Genomic DNA, 21,708 nt, shown 5'->3' with positions numbered 1-21,708 from the left:
ATATAAGACAATAGCTGGATAGCTTGACAAATCAGGTCAAGTAAAGGTTTTGCGCCAGAGAACAAAATAAAATTTGTTGTGGCGAAATCAGTAGCAAAGAAGCAATAAGAAAACACAAAAAATACAAGTAATATATACGATACAGTAATAAAGTATGTCATGCAAAATGCAGTAAACAATTACAGCCCATGCAGTTATACCAGATGAAAGTAGGATATCAAAAAATACCTGACTAAATGAAGCTCACACAGCTATTTGCCACCAATTTATCAAACAATAGTGTACATGAACCTGCAATACTTACATACAGTAGATCAGTAGTGCTACTTTTTTTTAGATCAACCGTGCAACATTTAGTTAGTATATGTATGAAGCGCAAATATATTACAGATGAGGCTAACTACATCCAGAGGCCCAGACAGTTAGTATATTCTTACCACAGATACTTCAATTGGAGTGGTTTTCGATATGAAACTGTATTGCCATGTCCGCCAACATATTCTTTCATAAAGTATCAATCAAAACTGAAAATTTGTGTTTTGCAAGTGCCACTTTCAATGTTCAGGTTCAATTCATCATACAATTATGGAATATTAACTCTGAAATAAAATATGACCGTGCAACACTTCTTCTCCTCCTCTTGGATGTAAATAGAATACCGAAATCCGGAATTTCCGAGTTACCTGCACACATGCCATTCTCGCAGAACCCGAACGACCACTTCTCCTCTCCTTGCCATAAACCTTCACACAACACATCAGAAAATAAGAATTGGACATCTGAATAAAAAGGTCCAAGCAATGCAGGCTAAAGTTCAGAGCAATTGAGCTCGTTGTCAGGTGGCCCGTCATCTCTGACGTGCTAGAGTTAGCGACGACGCCATGGACGACACCATATGCTATTTTCCTCGTGCAGGAAGAGCACGAAGCCCCGTCGGACTATGAAGGGCACAGTCTTCGTGGAGAAGAATTGCGACGTTCAGAGGATGCGGGGCCGCGGTCTTCCATGGGTGGACGGGTCACGGGAACCGAACGATAACGGGCCGGAGATGAGCGGAGGCCGGAAAGAAGGGCCAAATCGAGGAGGAAGAAGGCCAATCGGGAAGGATTCAGCGCCTCCCGCCTCAGATCACGCAGAACATGAGAAAAGGAAGAGGGCCTTGCCGGCAGAATCTACCTCGCCTCTAATCTGTCCGGTCGGCCATGGCCGGTGGGCCTCTCTTGCTCGACGGCTGTGCTCCCCAAGCGAATCTTGTGCCGGTGGTGCCGTGGCTGCTGTGCATCGGAGGTGGCGGTGGCACGCCGCCGTTGCTTCGTCTCCTTGGCCGTACGCCTGCCACCAGCTCCACACGGACAAAAGATCGGAGTTGAAAGGCTAGGGTAGATGGGACAGTAGGGCGAGGAGGCGATCGAGGAGGCGAGGCAGCGACCGCCACGAAGGAGAAGACCCCTTTTATAGGCATATACGGCGGCCAACCGGTGGCACCACACTCGTCTCGAGTCTTCGCGCGAGAGGAGACTCAATAAAATATCTGAAAGACCACCGCTCAAGGTAACGTGAGACCCACCAGAAAAGCCCAGAAGGCAACTTGTCCATCGATGGAATAGGCAGTCAACCTCACAAGGACACCTGTCATGGCAACGGCGCACAGAACCAAACGTGCCTAAACAACCCCACCAAGCAAAAGATGAAATCAATAGTGAAACCACCGTGCACTCGTGTCGCTCAAATAAGGGCAGTAAAAAAAAGTTCAAAAAAAACAGGTAATTGAATCCCTTACGGGCCTAGTATTCTAGTTATGTGGCTAGCTTCAATAATTTTAAATATAGTTTAGCTGTGACACAGACATCATTTTATTTTATACTAGTATACAAACTTGAGATCTATAGTGGAGCTAGCTAGTGCGAGCTCTTCTACAAAAGGGCACAAGTTAATCGTAGCAAAAATTAATCATCGTATTGAAAATTAGAGGCGCACAGATTATCACAGAGTCGCAATATATTGGCGCAACAATGACACAATGTTGCAGCATGTTTGGTGTGCACTGACGTACCGATGTTGTCGCCAACCGACTATCGCTGTCCGCATGAGCCCTGTTCCTGACGTTCCGAGGGTGGTTGCTCCCTTTCCACACTTGTGTTCTCTGATGAATATCAAATCACAAATCCAAAAGAGAAAAGGGGTTCATTAGTTAGCCTACTACGTACGGAAGTGCATGGAAAGTATATAATATACATAGGGTGCACGTCAAACAACTGAACGTCGATCCCTAAACTGGCCAAGTGCTAGCTATTTAAGCTCACAACTCGATCGATCTTCTCCCACATCCATCTGAACAAGCTAGTCAGCTTGCTTGCTACTTCCTCCTTACATGGCATAGTGCGACAATGGCCTCCCTCACAAGTCCATGGCTAGTGCTTCTCGTGGGCATGGGCTGCACGTTCCTCGCGGCAGCCAGCGGCGGTAGCCGGAACCCCACCGCCGGCTTCGAGAAGGTGGAGCTCACCGATGGCGACTTCCAGGTGCAGAGCCCGTCCAACGTGCCGGAGAGCCAGCGGTTCCAGTACCGCAACGGGGTGCGGACGTTCTGGGTGCACCGAAACGACAAGCCCATCAACACCGCCACCCACACCAACCCTCGCTCCGAAGTGAAGCTCCGGGTAAGCACACTGTCCGTCAACATCTATAGCAGCGCTACCTCCAAATCGGAATTGCATGGTCTCGCACATAGAAATATAAATGGATTGTTCTCGATCTGTCAGGGCCACGACTACTCGTCGGGGGTGTGGCAGTTCGAGGGCTACGGCTACGTGCCGTCGGGGACCTCCGGCGCATCGGTGATGCAGATCCACAACCAGGAGGGCGCCGCGCACTCGACGATACTGATGTTGCACGTCTACAATGGTGTCCTGCGCTTCTACAGCGGGACGGTGGTCGAACCCGACATCTACAACCGGTGGTTCCGCCTAAACGTGGTGCACGACGTCCGGGCATCGACGGTGGCCGTGTACATCGACGGCAAGCACAAGTTCGGCACCAGCGTGACCCCCAGCGAGTCCTACTACTTCAAGTTTGGGGTGTACATGCAGCACCACGACCAGTCCAGCTGCATGGAGTCGCGTTGGACCAACGTCACGCTCTACACTAAGCACTGAGTAGATGCATGGGTAGCATGCGTATTGGTACTGCGGTCTACGGTAGCATGCATGCATTTTTACACCACGTACGGGCCCTATGTATATTAGTTTCCACGAGTTGAATAAAATTTGTTGCTTTGAGTGTCCGTGAACATTTCTTGTCATACTTGGAAGTCTAGCTGTGATAATGCCCTTATTAAGATATGAACATTTCTTGTGATGTAACATACAACGATCAGAATATTGGACTAGTGGTAAACGGTTCTGTATGTTAAGAAAACCATTAGACAACCACAAGTTACTATATACTCCCTCCGCTCCATAATATTGTGCATATAGATTTTTTGAAAAGTCAAACTTCATAAACTTTGACCAAGTTTGTGGAGAAAAATATTTACATCTATAATACCAAACATGTATCATTAGATTCAGCATAAGATGTAGTTTCATATTTTATATATTTGATATTGTATATCTGAAGAGTTTTCTTGATAAACTTGGTTAAAATTTGCAAAGTTTGACTTTTCAAAAAATCGACACACACTGCATTATGGAATGGCGGGAGTAGTATACAAGCATCTCTACTTTGGTCTGAGTCTGTGGTGGGTTTTGTCCACACCATGGGCCGAAAATTGCGAGTGGATATGCTGCCTAGCCCATAGAGAGGGGAATTTGAGGGTCATTTTTTATAGGTGCAAATATGCAAGATACATTCGATCTATGACATCAAGGTCTCACTACTGATCGCGGATATATTTGTGTGCCGAGCTGTAAGACATGACATCCATTTTTTTGTTCGTTAGTTCTCTACCGTGGGCGTTAATTATATGGTCAAATTAAATAGATGCCGGTATGGACATATATTCGCTTGCGCGTGGAAGATATGTTTGCTTTTCGAATGCAAGAATTGGCATGAACATCTTACTACTACTCATCTATCTATCTATCTATCTATCTATCTATCTATATCTATCTATCTATCTATCTATCTATCTATCTATCTATCTATCTATACCTATACTAATTCTAGACTTCCTAAAAATTCCGATGTTAATTAGATTTTACGAGCCGTTAATCTGGTGGGACCGAGTTATTACGGTGTAGATTAACCGTACATTGTTTTGTTTAGTATCAATTATAAAAAAGAAACCTAAAGAGATAAGACCCACAATGTTGCTCTACCATATTTTCCTCTTCCCATGAAAAAACACAGCGTGAACCAAATCTCACGCCATTGGGACAACACCCCTCGTGGAGGATTTTGACCACACGAAGGATCCCAACCTCGCCTGCAACTCCGATCGGCCACAGATCCCGCCCTCGCCTGCAACTCTGATCGGCCATGTCCTTGCTAGACCGTCATCCCTGCCGCACCAGCGATCTGCGGGATGGTGGCATTGCCGGACTAAGCCCACCCTCACCTGCAACTCTGATCCGCACGTCCTTGTATAGGTATAGATATGTTTGATTCATATTTTCTTTTTCAAATATTCCGCATCCTGCAAGAGACATTATATATTTAAGTAGTGTACATATATTAAATATACCTACAAGAAGATTACTTATGGTTGTGACTCTACAAGCTACTAACAAAATTTTGAACTAGAAATTTATAGTTCCTGCAGAACCTGGTTAATTTTTTGTTTTTCACTTGCCAACAATACTTGGATGAATTAGGATATCGGCTATTTACAAGGAACGGTCTAGAGCAAACAGCAGCCAGAATAGTTAGTTTTCTCATATTATACATGGATCAGATTTCGTTTTTTTTTCAGAGTCTATTCCTGAATAGTTCATGGGTACACATCCCCTTTCAGGTTTCTTACGGCTTTGTAAAGCATATGATTGCTTTGCTTCCAGGGTTGTTCTGGCCATGCCTTGCCTCTCACTTGGATGGATACGAGTCGGTTGTTCAGTAAGACACCTAACTTTAAGTTGTTGTTTGACCAGTTGTTAGGTGTCTCATAGGCAACGTATGGATGTTCATCTGTATCTAACGATCATGTGGTACAGAGCCCAGAAAGGGCAGTAGGATTGTTGGTCCAAAACTAAGATCATTCTTGAGCATGGGATCACTACCAGGATTTCCTTCACTTAAAAGTAACATCATTGCATACACCAGGTTAGAGAAGCTTCCTTTTGAAAGTTTCCTCTTTCAGCTAGATAGGTTGGTCTTCTCCATACTTTGCGTCCAGATTTACTCCTCTTTCTAATCTTGATAAAGGAGAGGACTCATCATAGATTGGGACTACTACTTCAATGCAGGATTGAGCAATCGTGGTGATAATAATTTTTTTTTTTGAAATCCATATTGGTATGGACACTATAATATGGTTTGCATACGTGTAGGTTGGGCCAGCTTTGTTTTTTGTTATGTGTAGTTTAGGCAAGTGTAATGAACTTCAAGGAGTATCATGCGGTGGAGAAGATCTCACATGCCAATAAGCTACGACTGATGTCAATGTATGCGGACCGAACACTTGCAAGTTTCTTCATCAAGGACGCTGCATGTACACTGCAAGTTTCTTCAGCTCATCTAATTGTTCTATATTACTTTGTCTTAGCACATATAAATGTGTATGTTTTTTTCAGTCTTGGAATCATTGCATGGTAGTAAGAATTTCTCAACTAATCATTCTGTAATTTATATTAGCACAAAAAAAATCATGTCATGTCACTGTGGCTGCAATTGTCCTTGCAGAAAGTTTAGCTTTTGAGCAAGTAGGGAACTCTGGAGGGAGAGGGTAAGAAAACCTGCATTTTCTCTCATGTATCTATACTAAGAAAATGAAGAGCTGGTGGATACTAACTAGGCGTAAATTTAATTAATAGCTCCATTATATCTACACAATTGGCTGACAATACATTTTTACTTCATTCTGGAAGATAAGAACAAACTAATCTGCCACATACAGCTTTTTCATAATAGGTTACTTTTTTTTATGGACAATGATTTTCTCATAAAATAGATAACATACAGATTTTTTCATAAGAGGTTACTGTTTTATGGACAATGATTTTCTAATGCACTTCTATTCGGGGTCATGGGTGAGAGAGATATGATTTCTTACATCCATTATTACTGGAGATATAATTTGTCTATGCTAAATATTTATATCATTCAGTATGCGCAATGCATATGAAAGGCATCGACTGATATATATATATAGTAGCACAACTGAAAACAGATCCCATATCACAAAGCTTATGCACGGTTCTCTTCACCTAATACTTGACATGGACAATGCAGGTGTAATAAAGAAGTACATGCTAGAACCAGTCGCAACAAGGGCTTCAAACCTTGATGTGAATAGACAAGAAGGCGAAGCAATACATGGCTGTGACGTGAAAAAGGTAATGCTTAATTACTTCGAAATAATTTATCTTATGGTTCTCTGCTTACAGCCATAGTCTCATTCTTAATTTTCGTTGGAGCTTAGCTAACCATTGAATTTCTGTTGTTGCTTTCAGTACTCGGATTTCTTTCCCTCTGTATATATATTCAAATGCAAACTATTCACAGTTATAATTTTGGATTAAACTTTGTCACTTGGAATGAGATATAATTTAAACATCACTTTGCCCATCACAAATTCTATGAGGAACTTCCAAGGAATATTGGTAGCATTGCCCATCACTTGGAATTAATGATGTTTCAATAAACAAGCATAGAGGGCCTAAATGAGAACTGCTTCTTTCATAGTAATAACTATAAATGTACTTTCTTAATATTCATGTCATATTTGTATTAACTACACTAGCCCGTGCAACTGCACGGGTTGACGACTAGTTGATATAATTTATTGTCGTCATGTAAGATATGAAAGCCATATCCATCTAGTGTTTCCTGGTCCTCTATCTTATGAATACTACTTAGCTCTCTATCTTAGGGATATCATTAGCTACATGCAAATTGCTATATAAACAAGACAATTCAGTAGCTTTTACTCATCCAATACATTGTCATACAAACCACCCTATATCTTTTTCTAGGGGACAAACCACCCTACGTCGAAGTTTAGTAACATATAGAACTTTTATGTTTAGCATGATGGCATTAAAAGTCCCCATGTTCTCGGCATGGATGATTCCCATGTTGATGGCCTTGTTGCATCGAGAGTCCTAAGCTATTTCTCATTCAAGGTATTGTGGTTCTTATGAATTGTAAGAATCATTGTGCAACACCCTATGATTTATTTTCCTAAAGTTTTATATACACAATTTTCTTGCCAATAGAGAATGTTGATACAGGTATACCTTGGATATGATACAAACACTTACTCCCTCCGTCCCATAATATAAGGACGTTTTTCAAGCTTAAACAGTTTAGAAAATGTTCTTATGTTATAGGAGAAAGGGAGTATATTATATGTTTATCAGGAACACCTTGAGCTATACAATAATAGGAACGTGATATTAAATAGCTATATATAGAATACAAAATATCGTAAGAAGTTATATTATTTTCCTCTGCTCCAAACTTCTTTACATGCGCCTAATTATTTTCAACTTTAGTGACTTCTCTGGAAGGTCCCATGCAAGCCTTGGAATTATTGGATGCAATATTTTGATATTGTTTACTATAGAACTTATAGGCTTCTTGAAGTACTTTTGTTGCTTACTATCTTTGACATATTCCACATCATGAACTTTGGATATAGAAACATGACGTAGACTTGATTTTCACTGAATACTGCATGCCATATATGACTGGCTATAATTTTCTTTGAGAAGTGAAGGTATGTACTTTTTGGGACATTTCTAATCTTCATCTTCGCATAATTGTGGTTTTTTTCTCTATATTTACTCAAGTGCATGTAAATATTGTGATTCATTACAAAGTAATAACCAACTCTGTATTTATGAATTTGGCAATCTCATAAGCCGAAGCACATCCTAGTAGTGAGTAGTGATTACATGCACTGATGTCATCCTTCAAAGAATTATGGAGTGGGTAAACACAAAACTATCAAGTATTGCATTAGTTAACTATTTGCTATATAGGTATACAAACTAAAATCCATTTTTTATTTAGGTGCTTGCATGGGGGAGATGAGGACTACATCATTAAGCCTCTAAGGATTGCTCATGTACCTTGTATTTTAAGCTACATTCAATGATCTAGAGGGATAAAATAGATAAAGATGGAATTCAGTGCAACACCCCAACTCATCAATAGTCCTGCTTGGTGTTATATGCTCTCTATTAAACATGATTAGTTGTGATCATGTATGGTCTTTGTTATGTCATTAGTTGTATTAGATCTATTGTAACCAGTATAAGACAATTTTTGAGCCTATGAGGGAACACTATTGCTTTGGCTTATTTGTTTCTCTTGAAATATATGACTTTCTTCCTTGAGTGTGTCTCACATCAAAAGGTATTCCATCATCAAACCTTACAGCCAAATAGTATGCATCCATATGTATTTTTTGAACTTTTTTAGATTTCAATAGAAAACAGATTTATGAAGTGGACCGTCATAGCAATACGGAAGGGACGATGTCAAAGATCAAGTCTTCGCTACGGAAATTATCCGGTGAACCGAAGACTACTTCCAGTGTTATGGATCCACTAGTAGAAAAGGGTCAAATGTGAAGCACATTAGTGCCGGTTTGAATTTGAGCCGGCACTAATGTGTCCATTAGTGCCGGTTCCAACGGCTAGGCGGGCGGACATCATTAGTACCGGTTCGTGGCAAACCTCAGGGGGGCATTGTAAAATATTCTTTTTCCAAATTTTCTTTCATAGCCATGATTGGCACATGTGGGTCACCATGTTCAAGAAAGTTTGTGTGATTTGGAGGTGGTGGGGAAAATCACATTTTTTTAAAAACCGGCTTAAGTTAGACCAAATGGCCCCTCCGGAATGCGGTCATTTTTTCGACCACCTCCAAATGACCTCAACTTTGGCACACATGATATATTGCACAAACAAAGGTGGGTTTCCAAGGTTTTATATTTTTTTGAATTTTTTATTAATTTATAATGCCCTCTAGACTGACTGGTCAAAACATCGGTCTATACCTCAGGGGGGCATTGTAAAATATTATTTTTCCAAATTTTCTTTCATAGCCATGATTGGCACATGTGGGTCACCATGTTCAAGAAAGTTTGTGTGATTTGGAGGTGGTGGGAAAAATCACATTTTTTCAAAAACTGGCTTAAGTTAGACCAAATGGCCCCTCCGGAATGCGGTCATTTTTTCAAAAACTGGCTTAAGTTAGACCAAATGACCAAACTGGCTTAAGTTGGGACAATCGAAAAATTGCATGACCCCTCAAATAATAACATACCAAAAATTCAAAAGGTATTTTTATCAAACACATCTTTTTGAATATTTATATTTTTCTTTTCTTATAAATAAGTGACATTTTCAAAATTCTAATAAGTAGGGTAATATAACTTTATTACAAAATAAAGTAGATCTTATTTCAAATTCCTTTTTTGCACACATTATTTTTAACTAGTATTACATTACTCTTCTAAATTTACATTTAATTCCTTCACACTTTGATGATGGAATATTTGCTCTCTAATTGCAACATAGGTTCAAATGATGGAACATTTGATCTTTTTGCTTATTCAAATTATGCGTTGATGGAATGTGTGAGGATGAACAATTATCAGTAACTTTACTAAACCCCATGTACTATAATTCATGACAACCATTTTGGAACATTGCCACATTCAATATTTGGTATAATTGGCACATGGGCACAGCATGTTGCACTTGCCCACAGCATAGACAAGTGTTGCAGCATGTCTCAAGCAACAGTGAAGCGCCATTTGTGATCATTGCACCGTCGAAACAACAACTAAACATGAAGGAAGTATTCACCACCAATAAAGTTAAGGCCACACATATATAGATAGCATTCTAGGTTACCACCATAGGTAGCAGGCAGTTCACAACAGATCCAGTTCAAACACACAATACATTACATTACATTAATATAGCAAGTTTTCAAGCAGTTCAGACCCAGATGCAACTTTTCAAAAGTAAAACATCATCAAATATACTGATGATGAGTACGGCTTCCAGCTTCCGATGATTAGCATGATGTACGACTAGAGGTCAGGGTTTCACAGGACCTTCAGGAGGCAGAATGCTGACCAATGATCTTGTAGTCATGACTGGAGATCGATGTAGCCCGGCAATGTTCCATCAGATGCTCCAATAACCCAGACCTGGGCTTGGGCTTGCTGCAGTAGGGGCACCGGTACTTTTCATTCCTCTAGCTGTAGTACTTAGCAGGTCCTTGGGCCCTGATCTTCAACACCTCCTTCTCTTTAAAGGACTCGATGTTCCCCTCGACCACATCATCTCCAGATTCATACTGCACACATTAATGACTGACATTAATACATTATGCATTCAAAAACTATAAACACATAATACTAACTCAATGCAGAAATAACATTTCAACTAGGCCTTACCTCGTACAGCTCATCTTCATCAGACTCATATGGGTAGAACCTAGTCTTGTCCCACTTCCTCTTGTTGCCCAGAAGATCCTCCTCCTCCTGCTATATTGTCAAACAAGCACATCAATTACAATGAATTGAATTGTAGTTCACAGAATGTCATTACAAACAAAATTGTGAATGTGAACCACATTGGTATGTTGCAAGTGACCAAATGCTTTCCTTATAAATACAGAATCTAAGCAATCAATCAACAGATAAATGATGTCCTTCATAAATGCTAATGAAAATGCAAGCTGGATTCTTGACATTCCCTGGATTAACCCAACACTTTTCTTTTGAGGGAATTCCCCCCCCCCCCCCCACACTACTTAATGGAAACATATAGTATATTTTGTTGCTAGGATCCTGCCTTGGAATGTTTACTTCACACTTTACATATAGTATATACTAATTACAGAAGCCAACTACAAATTTTAATATGCACAAATTACTGTTTTTGGGATAATGCAGCAAAGCTCCTACACATATTAACATAATGCAGTAGTTAATTAGGTACAACTTCAACTATAAATGCATACATCTCCAACAAACATCTAAAATTTCATTACTTGCCTAAACAACAACAAATTATACTATAGATGAATCTTGTATCATCTAAATCAATTCATTGGCACATCTTAATTAATGCATTCCAAATCAAATATGTTTCCATCCAGTATCATTGAACCACAGATCAAATCAAATAATCATAAATGTCAGCAGCATTGAACTACAGATCTAATAATCATATGACATCTATCTGACCTTAAATTCCCCCTTAAATAAGGTATTCATCCTCATACTAATTAAATTCTAACAAGCAAAAATTCAACTACTAATCTAATAAGCATCTGAAAAAACCCCAAGATGCTTTTATCTCTGAAGCAACGGCATTGCAGAGGATGTTCAATGCTGTCAATATCTCTGAAGCAACGACAAAATTACACTACTAACCCAAAGTTAATAAGCATAGACTGCCCCTTCCCCTCGACCACGCTTCCCCTCTCCTTCAGAAGCCCCAATCCAGCACAAAAAAATCCAGCCCTTGAGAAGCTCTTTTTGATTAACATGACAACACCCAGTACATGAGCACATCCTTCACTATATTTACAACCAAACTAATGCACCATCTAATCACCTCACGTAGACAATTTCCAAAAACACAAGGCCATGCACAACTCATCTCATAGCCTCTGCCTGACAGGCATCAATCAAGCATCAAATAACTGCAACTATGACAACATGCATCAATCAAGCATCTAAGAATTGCAACTATGACAGCCATAATCCCTAGAACTAAGCATCCATTTAATTAATCATCAAATCAAAGAACTAAAGCAGGCACCAACCCAAACCAATACAGAAGTATATATTTGACTCCAAACACCTAAAGAATTGCAAAAATTCCACTACTAATCTAATAAGCATCTGAAAAACCCCATCCCTAAATCTGGCTACTTCTAACCTAATCTAATAATCATATGTGGTCCACCATTCTTGCATGAATCAAATACAGAAAAACCCTAATGGAGAGAAAACCCTACCTCCAACAAATCTAACCAAACAAAGTTCTGGCCACAAACCCTACAATCTAAAAACTACCAACTAAAAGTTAGCCGCAGATACCTTCTGCTCCGCTTCCTCCTCGCCGGAGCCGGCCTCCACCTTCTCCACCTTCTCCACCTCGTGCGCCTCGCCAGAGCCCGCCCCCACCTTCTGCGCCTCGCCAGAGCCCGCCTCCACCTTCTGCGCCTCGCCGGAGTTCGCCAGAGCGGGCGCATCTGGCTGGACCGCGCTGTTGCGGCCCGCCCCCGCCTTCTCCAGATCTCCAGCGGAGGGAGCACCGCGCTGGACGCCGGCACGCCCCCTCACAAAGGTGCCCGCAGCGACTTGCCGCGCCCGCTCCACCAGATCTGCGCCCCAATCGGGGCGCTCGCCTCCTGCGTCCGCCATGGCGATGGAGAGGATGCGGTGAGGGAGACGAGGAGGTTGGAGAGGAGAGGGAGTGGGGAGTGGAGAGTGGAGAGAGGGAGACAATGCGGCGGGGGGAATGGTGGGCGATGCGGCCCGAGGTGGTTGCCGTCCACATTTATATGATGCGACAGTTTTGGCAACTACCCGTGACACGTGCTGCCCCACGCGCGGGCGGCTTCACGCGTGCACGAAAGGCCGCCATATACAAACAAATACGTATACGGACGGGCATACGTATACGGCCGGGCATACGATCTAATCGGTCCCGTACGGGCCTCCCAGGGCTCCTCGACGGCTATACGCGGGGGCAACAAAGACGATCGTGCCCCTTGTTATGAACCGTTTTTGGTTCATCCTAGCCGTCGATGTGCTTTTCCACCCCACGTTCAGCCCGGGGGGGAGCACCGGAGCAGAAACGGATATGCGATGCTGAAATGGGAGAGGTTGCTCGCAAAGTATTTTGGACCTGTTTCAATGAACACCCACGTTGTATCACTCACAAGTAGGAATGATGTACGCTACGGAAACATGATTGCTGAGCTTGTGAATAATCCAATAGAGAAAAACGGTGTCGTCCCCACAGACAATGATTTGGAGATTTACCATCCATCACTTCAACCAGCGGTCATCCCGCTTCGGGACCCGGGGCAGCAGGGTGATGACATCGTTAAGAATGTTGTGTAGTCTTGTACTCCCTTCGAAAAGAAATATAAAAGCGTTTAGGTCACTAAGGAGGAAGCACTAGCAAAGAGCCAGGTGGTTTTGTTTTTGGGCTTGTGGTACGTATACGCGTTAGGCGGATCGCCCAGCCCAACAACAATTTTTGTTTTGGGGCTAATCAATTAGTCACAGACAGAGCATATGGCTGGACAGGGAGACCGACGAGGGAGCCGTCCATCGGATGGGGCGCTCTCACCGACTGGAGGTACCTTCCCTTAATTACTCTTTTCCTTCCAGTTCCGTTTATGAACAATGGTGCTAGCTAGCTAGTTAGCTCATCTAATTCCATAATAGTACACACTCAGAATATTTAATCATGACCCATGCTGAGTCAAGACTACCTTATATATGTAAGTGGAATTAAAATATCATGAAAGAAAGTACTCCCTCCGAAAATAAATGTGGTGGTTTTAGGTTAAACGGAGGGATTAGCAATTAGTTCCCATCATCAGTTAGCTTTGCAACTTTTGTTCCCTCTGTGCTAGATGGGTTTTATCCAACTTACTTATGATGTTGTTTGATCTTCATCTTCGTTAAGAATCCTAAATGTATGTGTTCGACTTTAGGTTTTCCGAGAGTGCTGAACTCATACTACTTTCCTGGCTGTATATCCGCGGCAAGATAGATAGCAAGATGCTCTCCCGAGGCTCAACATACTGTGTATCCTAAGAGCAAGATGCTCTCCCGATAGCAAGATACATCTGTGTACCCTAAGAGCATTTATAGCCGGACTTTACAAATCCGACCCTTTAAGGACGCATCCGTGGGCATTGACCGGGCACTCTCTAAATCCGCGCCTCCACACTCGCGTATCTCATATCCGGCACCCTATATCAAATACAAATTCATGCAACATAGTATGTAGGTCACCAACAGATCAAAATCGACAGGAAACAGACATATAAACCGATACCGAAGAGGCATAATTCACATAAACATCACCAAAAGATCACCAAAAAAGCATAATTCACACAGTTCAACGATTCGGCACATTGTAACTACATACTAAAACTAGATTATATAAAAGGAGAGGGCGAGCTTCATCACTTCCTTGCTGGCCCTTTGCCTTCCGGTCGCCGACGCTGCTGTAGGCATCCACAGCAGGAGGTGGGTCGACGTCGGAGCCGTCGGAGTCGGACCCGTCAGAGGAGGAGGAATGGGAGATGGTGATGTAGCCTTGCAAGCGCCAGACGGTGCGGTCTTGCTAGCACTTGAGCTTGGCCACCCTCGTCGCCTCCGCTGCCTCCCGCTCGGATTGCTCGATGCCGACCCGGAGCTGCTTGGCGTTGGTCCTCCGGGGCCGCCCGGCGTCCGTCTCCGTCCCAGTAAGTGACCGACGGTACACCCACTGGAGGAGATGCTCCTCCTCGTCGGGGACCGGCATCACGCGGTGGCGGCGGGCGGACTGCGCAGCCGCGTCAGTCCCGCCGCCATCTCCCTTGCCCTCTGCCTCTCACGGTGGACGTAGCATGCTCCCGACTCTGGATTCAGCATCCGCGGCGCCGGCAGAGCGGGCACTAGAACTCACCGCTGCCCGCGCGGAGCAGCGGCCGGAGGTGGAGGAGGCCGTCAGGCGAGCGGAGTAGATTGGGCAAGCCTCGCAGCTCTGCACGCAGGGTGGGAAGGGCTGGCACCACCGTCGGCGCTACGGCGACGGGCGACAGGAGGCGTCGCACCGGTCCTGGAGCTGCCGCCCGTATTGACCCGCGAGCGCTCAAGCGTGATACCGAGCGCCAGCTCGTCCTCGTCTCCGGAGCTACGGTCGGAGTGGTTGCCGGTGCTGGACATGCTCGCCAGCGCTAGGGATTGAACGGATTGGGAAAAGGAGCGTCGAGGAGCAGAGCGGAGCGGAGTGAAATGAGCTAGAGTTTGCTCTGGAGGGGGATTTTGTGGGGTTAGGATGGACCAGCGGTGGGCCGGGCTGACATGGCGTACTCGCCCGGGCTGCCTCATATCCGCCCTATATTTGGGCTGGATATGAGGGGTGCCGGTCAGCCCGGGTGTTTGTCCGCGGTTTGAGAGCTTCAGTTGGGACTGTTTTTTGTGACCGGTCAGTGACCGGACGATTTGTCCAAGCGTTTGAGACGTGTTTAAGAGGTCCGGCTGTAGATACTCTAGAGGGCTAAGTTAACGTACCGAAAAATAACCATGGTATTCAAAATGGGAGACAGACCATCTCTGAGGCATAATATATTGGTCCAACAACGCTCTAGCATGGTATGCACTGGCGTACCGAGGCTCTCGTCAACTGACTATCGTTGTCCGCATGAACCCTACACTAGCAGGTAGTGCGCGGCGGCACGCCGCGCCACATGGATTGAGAAGCAATTTAGTTTGTTGTAATATTTGATAAATCGATTAAAGGCTTGATTTCTGACAAAGTAGATCATACAGGGAAAGGGTACATTTAATTGGTACATGCACATAAGTGATCTACAAAACGTAGTGATAGTGAGTACTGGATGCAGAGTTGCAAAGCTCTTTGCTTTTCTTAGATATGAGATGTTGATCCTCCAGCTGGCCTCTAGCTGGGTTTGTTTCTGTGACGTAGTGATAGAGATATGAAGCTAGTTCTCCTGCTCTTGTTTTTGGTGGTTTGTTTCCTATGAAGACAATGTTAAACTTGTTGTTATGTGCATGTTCTGACTCTAGACAGATTAGCAAAATATTTCAAAATTGAAGACAAACTTTTTTGAGGGTTCTTGTTCGCCTTGACAAGGCTTGCTTTTTACTGTTTCTGTATTTGTAATTCCTTTTCCTTGTCTTACTCCGTTCTTGTGCGGCTGATTATTCCATTCTTGTGCAGCTGAGTAGCCTTGTACAAGATGTGAGAGACAATTGTCCCTGGTTGTTTATTACTAATTGTTTATTAATGACAATTGTACATAATACGAACGTGAATACAAAGAAACTGGGAAGTACAATTAGATAAGAGTTATTCATCTTTATAACGCAATATTTGGAGCTGAGGTGGAATTGCCTATTGGGTTGTCTCAGTGATATCGTGACAGAGGGTAGAAGTTGGAGCTTGCTGGTTTCTCCCGATCACAGAGGGCAGAGACAGCTTGGTCTTCGGGGTATTATGATTTTTCATATATACACATGTTGATTACGGGTCTTCGGGTGTATTACAATTTCGCACATACGATATATTCCCTCCGTCCGGAAATACTTGTCATCATCATAAATAAAAGAGGGTGTATCTAGACGTATTTTAGTTCTAGATACATCTCTTTTTATCCATTTTGATGACAAGTATTTTCGGACGGAGGGAGTACATGTTAATTTGTTTCAACATGACAGCAGAAGAGATCATATTGTGTATATATGCTGTTCATGCACAGTCTGGTCAAGTTAAAACCCTCATACAGTAGTTCTAAAGTAAATTACAAATGGAGCCTGACGACCAGAATTGCTATAGTGTTGTCTCTTTGAATTTGAAAGCATGATGAGACATCAAAATAATAGTGTGCTTATGCTATTCATACAATCTTTTCAAGTAAACTTTCATTGTATTAATTTGTAGAAAAAATACAAAATAGATCTAAATTGCAAGAACAATTGTTATGAAGTTGTCTATCTGGACTTGAAGGCATGAACACATAGTAGAAAAAGATAGCAGAAAATGAAGGAAGTACATATATCAATTTCTGCGACTGAATATTAATTTACATCTGAAATATTAGTTGAGCAACATTTCACATTTGTTAGAAAATCAGAGAAAATTGTACATCATGCATTCATTAATTCTCTAGTGCTGACTAAAAACAATTGATTAGCTGCCAATCTGACCATCTCCTTCCTATTTTCCGTCCTTTCCCCTGTTATTGGTTCCATCGGCTAATCCGCGCAGCTGGCCGTGCATCTGTGTTCTCCTCAGCCTGCTGTGTGTAAATTAATACCCGGCAAATAAAGCTCTATCTGTCGGCATTGCGCTATCTTTCTTATACCAGGCAAATACAACACTAAATTTTATTGAGCAAAGAAGGAACACGGTACTTCGGAACACTGCAAATATATGCTTTGTTGATGCATCTACCAGTTGCATGGCTTCATCAAATTTTGATCTTGCATGGTTCAACAAAATCAAACAATTAACTCGCATGAACATTAGTTCAGAGGGCGATGATGCTCTGTCATTGGGAATAGGACCTCACATCTTAATGAAAGGAAGCAGTTATTAAGCAAGTCCAAAATCTGAGTGAGCCTTAGGCAGTCAACCCCATTGCAGAACCATGTCTGATAGAAAAACACTAACAACATCTAACTAACAAAGAGTGACTTGACCCATATATGTCTGCAAATGCAGCTCACATATTACTACGCAAGAAAACAAATCAAGTTGCTGCTGCTTCTTCACATAAACGATCATAAAATAAGATGAGAAGGCAGACACAGCAAGCAGGAAGGCAGGACCTTCCAGCACAACTGTGATTCCTTCAACAGTCACGTAGCGGTGTCCCTGGGGACGTACCTGCAGTCACCCATATTGTACTCCTTCTGTGGACACAAGAGAACATACTTGTGTGAAGTTTAGGACTGCCAACCTAAAAAATGAAGAAGGAACTTTGAGATCTTTGAGACCTTTGCCTCTTTCAAGTAACAACATGTGGTTCTTTTCTAAGAAATCAGAGGAGACAAGGAAATAAAAAAGAGAGTGATGCATGAGATGTAACGAAGATGCAAGATGATTAGACTCACCTGCTCATTGTGGCCAAGGCTAATCTGTGTTCCATCCGTTAACACTGAATGCACTTGAACAATCCTTAGGAATCCATGTCTCATGCATCATGCAGTCGAAACAACCTGGAAAGAGGAACTGGCTATGAACAAAACTAATTTATAAGAAAGATGCTACAGAAGATCAATCAACTGTCTATTGAATAGTGATTTCTTTCTCTGTGATCCTTGCAACAACAAAAATGTTGACTTTACTCATCATCATAGTATAGCTTGGTCAGAAGCTACTTCGCCAACCATCATGACAAACTAAAACCATCCGGGTCTGATGAAATCAAGGGTCATTCTAACATGGCATTTTGTGTTATAGTCCCTCTGTCCCAAAATATAAGAACGTTTTTAACACTACACTAGTGTGAAAAACGTTCTTATATTATGGGACGGAGGGAGTAATATATAAGACAATAGCTGGATAGCTTGACAAATCAGGTCAAGTAAAGGTTTTGCGCCAGAGAACAAAATAAAATTTGTTGTGGCGAAATCAGTAGCAAAGAAGCAATAAGAAAACACAAAAAATACAAGTAATATATACGATACAGTAATAAAGTATGTCATGCAAAATGCAGTAAACAATTACAGCCCATGCAGTTATACCAGATGAAAGTAGGATATCAAAAATACCTGACCAAATGAAGCTCACACAGCTATTTGCCACCAATTTATCAAACAATAGTGTACATGAACCTGCAATACTTACATACAGTAGATCAGTAGTGCTACTTTTTTTTAGATCAACCGTGCAACATTTAGTTAGTATATGTATGAAGCGCAAATATATTACAGATGAGGCTAACTACATCCAGAGGCCCAGACAGTTAGTATATTCTTACCACAAATACTTCAATTGGAGTGGTTTTTGATATGAAACTGTATTGCCATGTCCGCCAACATATTCTTTCATAAAGTATCAATCAAAACTGAAAATTTGTGTTTTGCAAGTGCCACTTTCAATGTTCAGGTTCTATTCATCATACAATTATGGAATATTAACTCTGAAATAAAATATGACCGTGCAACACTTCTTCTCCTCATCTCGGATGTAAATAGAATACCGAAATCCGGAATTTCCGAGTTACCTGCACACATGCCATTCTCGCAGAACCCGAACGACCACTTCTCCTCTCCTCGCCATAAACCTTCACACAACACATCAGAAAATAAGAATTGGACATCTGAATAAAAAGGTACAAGCAATGCAGGCTGAAGTTCAGAGCAATTGAGCTCGTTGTCAGGTGGCCCGTCATCTCTGACGTGCTAGAGTTAGCGACGACGCCATGGACGACACCATATGCTATTTTCCTCGTGCAGGAAGAGCACGAAGCCCCGTCGGACTATGAAGGGCACAATCTTCGTGGAGAAGAATTGCGACGTTCAGAGGATGCGGGGCCGCGGTCTTCCATGGGTGGACGGGTCACGGGAACCGAACGATAACGGGCCGGAGATGAGCGGAGGCCGGAAAGAAGGGCCAAATCGAGGAGGAAGAAGGCCAATCGGGAAGGATTCAGCGCCTCCCGCCTCAGATCACGCAGAACATGAGAAAAGGAAGAGGGCCTTGCCGGCAGAATCTACCTCGCCTCTAATCTGTCCGGTCGGCCATGGCCGGTGGGCCTCTCTTGCTCGACGGCTGTGCTCCCCAAGCGAATCTTGTGCCGGTGGTGCCGTGGCTGCTGTGCATCGGAGGTGGCGGTGGCACGCCGCCGTTGCTTCGTCTCCTTGGCCGTACGCCTGCCACCAGCTCCACACGGACAAAAGATCGGAGTTGAAAGGCTAGGGTAGATGGGACAGTAGGGCGAGGAGGCGATCGAGGAGGCGAGGCAGCGACCGCCACGAAGGAGAAGACCCCTTTTATAGGCATATACGGCGGCCAACCGGTGGCACCACACTCGTCTCGAGTCTTCGCGCGAGAGGAGACTCAATAAAATATCTGAAAGACCACCGCTCAAGGTAACGTGAGACCCACCAGAAAAGCCCAGAAGGCAACTTGTCCATCGATGGAATAGGCAGTCAACCTCACAAGGACACCTGTCATGGCAACGGCGCACAGAACCAAACGTGCCTAAACAACCCCACCAAGCAAAAGATGAAATCAATAGTGAAACCACCGTGCACTCGTGTCGCTCAAATAAGGGCAGTAAAAAAAAGTTCAAAAAAAACAGGTAATTGAATCCCTTACGGGCCTAGTATTCTAGTTATGTGGCTAGCTTCAATAATTTTAAATATAGTTTAGCTGTGACACAGACATCATTTTATTTTATACTAGTATACAAACTTGAGATCTATAGTGGAGCTAGCTAGTGCGAGCTCTTCTACAAAAGGGCACAAGTTAATCGTAGCAAAAATTAATCATCGTATTGAAAATTAGAGGCGCACAGATTATCACAGAGTCGCAATATATTGGCGCAACAATGACACAATGTTGCAGCATGTTTGGTGTGCACTGACGTACCGATGTTGTCGCCAACCGACTATCGCTGTCCGCATGAGCCCTGTTCCTGACGTTCCGAGGGTGGTTGCTCCCTTTCCACACTTGTGTTCTCTGATGAATATCAAATCACAAATCCAAAAGAGAAAAGGGGTTCATTAGTTAGCCTACTACGTACGGAAGTGCATGGAAAGTATATAATATACATAGGGTGCACGTCAAACAACTGAACGTCGATCCCTAAACTGGCCAAGTGCTAGCTATTTAAGCTCACAACTCGATCGATCTTCTCCCACATCCATCTGAACAAGCTAGTCAGCTTGCTTGCTACTTCCTCCTTACATGGCATAGTGCGACAATGGCCTCCCTCACAAGTCCATGGCTAGTGCTTCTCGTGGGCATGGGCTGCACGTTCCTCGCGGCAGCCAGCGGCGGTAGCCGGAACCCCACCGCCGGCTTCGAGAAGGTGGAGCTCACCGATGGCGACTTCCAGGTGCAGAGCCCGTCCAACGTGCCGGAGAGCCAGCGGTTCCAGTACCGCAACGGGGTGCGGACGTTCTGGGTGCACCGAAACGACAAGCCCATCAACACCGCCACCCACACCAACCCTCGCTCCGAAGTGAAGCTCCGGGTAAGCACACTGTCCGTCAACATCTATAGCAGCGCTACCTCCAAATCGGAATTGCATGGTCTCGCACATAGAAATATAAATGGATTGTTCTCGATCTGTCAGGGCCACGACTACTCGTCGGGGGTGTGGCAGTTCGAGGGCTACGGCTACGTGCCGTCGGGGACCTCCGGCGCATCGGTGATGCAGATCCACAACCAGGAGGGCGCCGCGCACTCGACGATACTGATGTTGCACGTCTACAATGGTGTCCTGCGCTTCTACAGCGGGACGGTGGTCGAACCCGACATCTACAACCGGTGGTTCCGCCTAAACGTGGTGCACGACGTCCGGGCATCGACGGTGGCCGTGTACATCGACGGCAAGCACAAGTTCGGCACCAGCGTGACCCCCAGCGAGTCCTACTACTTCAAGTTTGGGGTGTACATGCAGCACCACGACCAGTCCAGCTGCATGGAGTCGCGTTGGACCAACGTCACGCTCTACACTAAGCACTGAGTAGATGCATGGGTAGCATGCGTATTGGTACTGCGGTCTACGGTAGCATGCATGCATTTTTACACCACGTACGGGCCCTATGTATATTAGTTTCCACGAGTTGAATAAAATTTGTTGCTT

At 43.5% G+C, this 21,708-nt stretch overlaps 2 protein-coding genes and 2 long non-coding RNA genes across 5 annotated transcripts; 2 read left to right on the top strand and 2 right to left on the bottom strand.

The window, feature by feature from the left end:
- Positions 1-236: 236 nt before the first annotated feature.
- Positions 237-808, bottom strand: LOC123152411 (uncharacterized). Its single transcript, XR_006476183.1, has 3 exons — positions 684-808; positions 438-524; positions 237-291 (listed from the first exon to the last, which is right to left on the bottom strand). It is a non-coding gene; the product is annotated as an uncharacterized lncRNA (long non-coding RNA).
- Positions 809-2,339: 1,531 nt separating this feature from the next.
- LOC123146898 (citrate-binding protein-like) lies at positions 2,340-3,275 on the top strand. The gene is made up of 2 exons (XM_044566163.1): positions 2,340-2,660; positions 2,763-3,275. Exons 1-2 carry the CDS (start codon positions 2,388-2,390, stop codon positions 3,153-3,155), a joined length of 666 nt encoding a protein of 221 aa, XP_044422098.1. The 5' UTR covers positions 2,340-2,387; the 3' UTR covers positions 3,156-3,275.
- A 14,181-nt stretch (positions 3,276-17,456) lies between these two features.
- On the bottom strand, positions 17,457-19,995 carry LOC123150668 (uncharacterized). 2 transcript variants are annotated; one of them, XR_006475282.1, is made up of 5 exons: positions 19,117-19,995; positions 18,871-18,957; positions 18,662-18,724; positions 18,002-18,106; positions 17,457-17,800 (listed from the first exon to the last, which is right to left on the bottom strand). It is a non-coding gene; the product is annotated as an uncharacterized lncRNA (long non-coding RNA). The 2 variants fall into 2 exon arrangements; XR_006475281.1 differs by lacking the exon at positions 18,871-18,957.
- Positions 19,996-20,772: 777 nt separating this feature from the next.
- On the top strand, positions 20,773-21,708 carry LOC123150667 (citrate-binding protein-like). The gene is made up of 2 exons (XM_044570495.1): positions 20,773-21,093; positions 21,196-21,708. Exons 1-2 carry the CDS (start codon positions 20,821-20,823, stop codon positions 21,586-21,588), a joined length of 666 nt encoding a protein of 221 aa, XP_044426430.1. The 5' UTR covers positions 20,773-20,820; the 3' UTR covers positions 21,589-21,708.

This window comes from Triticum aestivum, chromosome 7A (assembly GCF_018294505.1).
Source record: "Triticum aestivum cultivar Chinese Spring chromosome 7A, IWGSC CS RefSeq v2.1, whole genome shotgun sequence".
NCBI classification, from domain to species: Eukaryota; Viridiplantae; Streptophyta; class Magnoliopsida; order Poales; family Poaceae; genus Triticum; species Triticum aestivum.
The sequence above is the reverse complement of the archived record's forward strand: the minus strand, read 5'-3'. Positions and strand labels throughout refer to the sequence as shown.

Coding starts and splice junctions, on each gene's coding strand:
- LOC123150667 (XM_044570495.1), top strand. CDS start 20,821: ATGGCCTCCCTCACAAGTCCATGGCTAGTGCTTCTCGTGGGCATGGGC. Junction 21,094..21,195: donor GCTCCGAAGTGAAGCTCCGG/GTAAGCACACTG, acceptor TCGATCTGTCAG/GGCCACGACTACTCGTCGGG.
- LOC123146898 (XM_044566163.1), top strand. CDS start 2,388: ATGGCCTCCCTCACAAGTCCATGGCTAGTGCTTCTCGTGGGCATGGGC. Junction 2,661..2,762: donor GCTCCGAAGTGAAGCTCCGG/GTAAGCACACTG, acceptor TCGATCTGTCAG/GGCCACGACTACTCGTCGGG.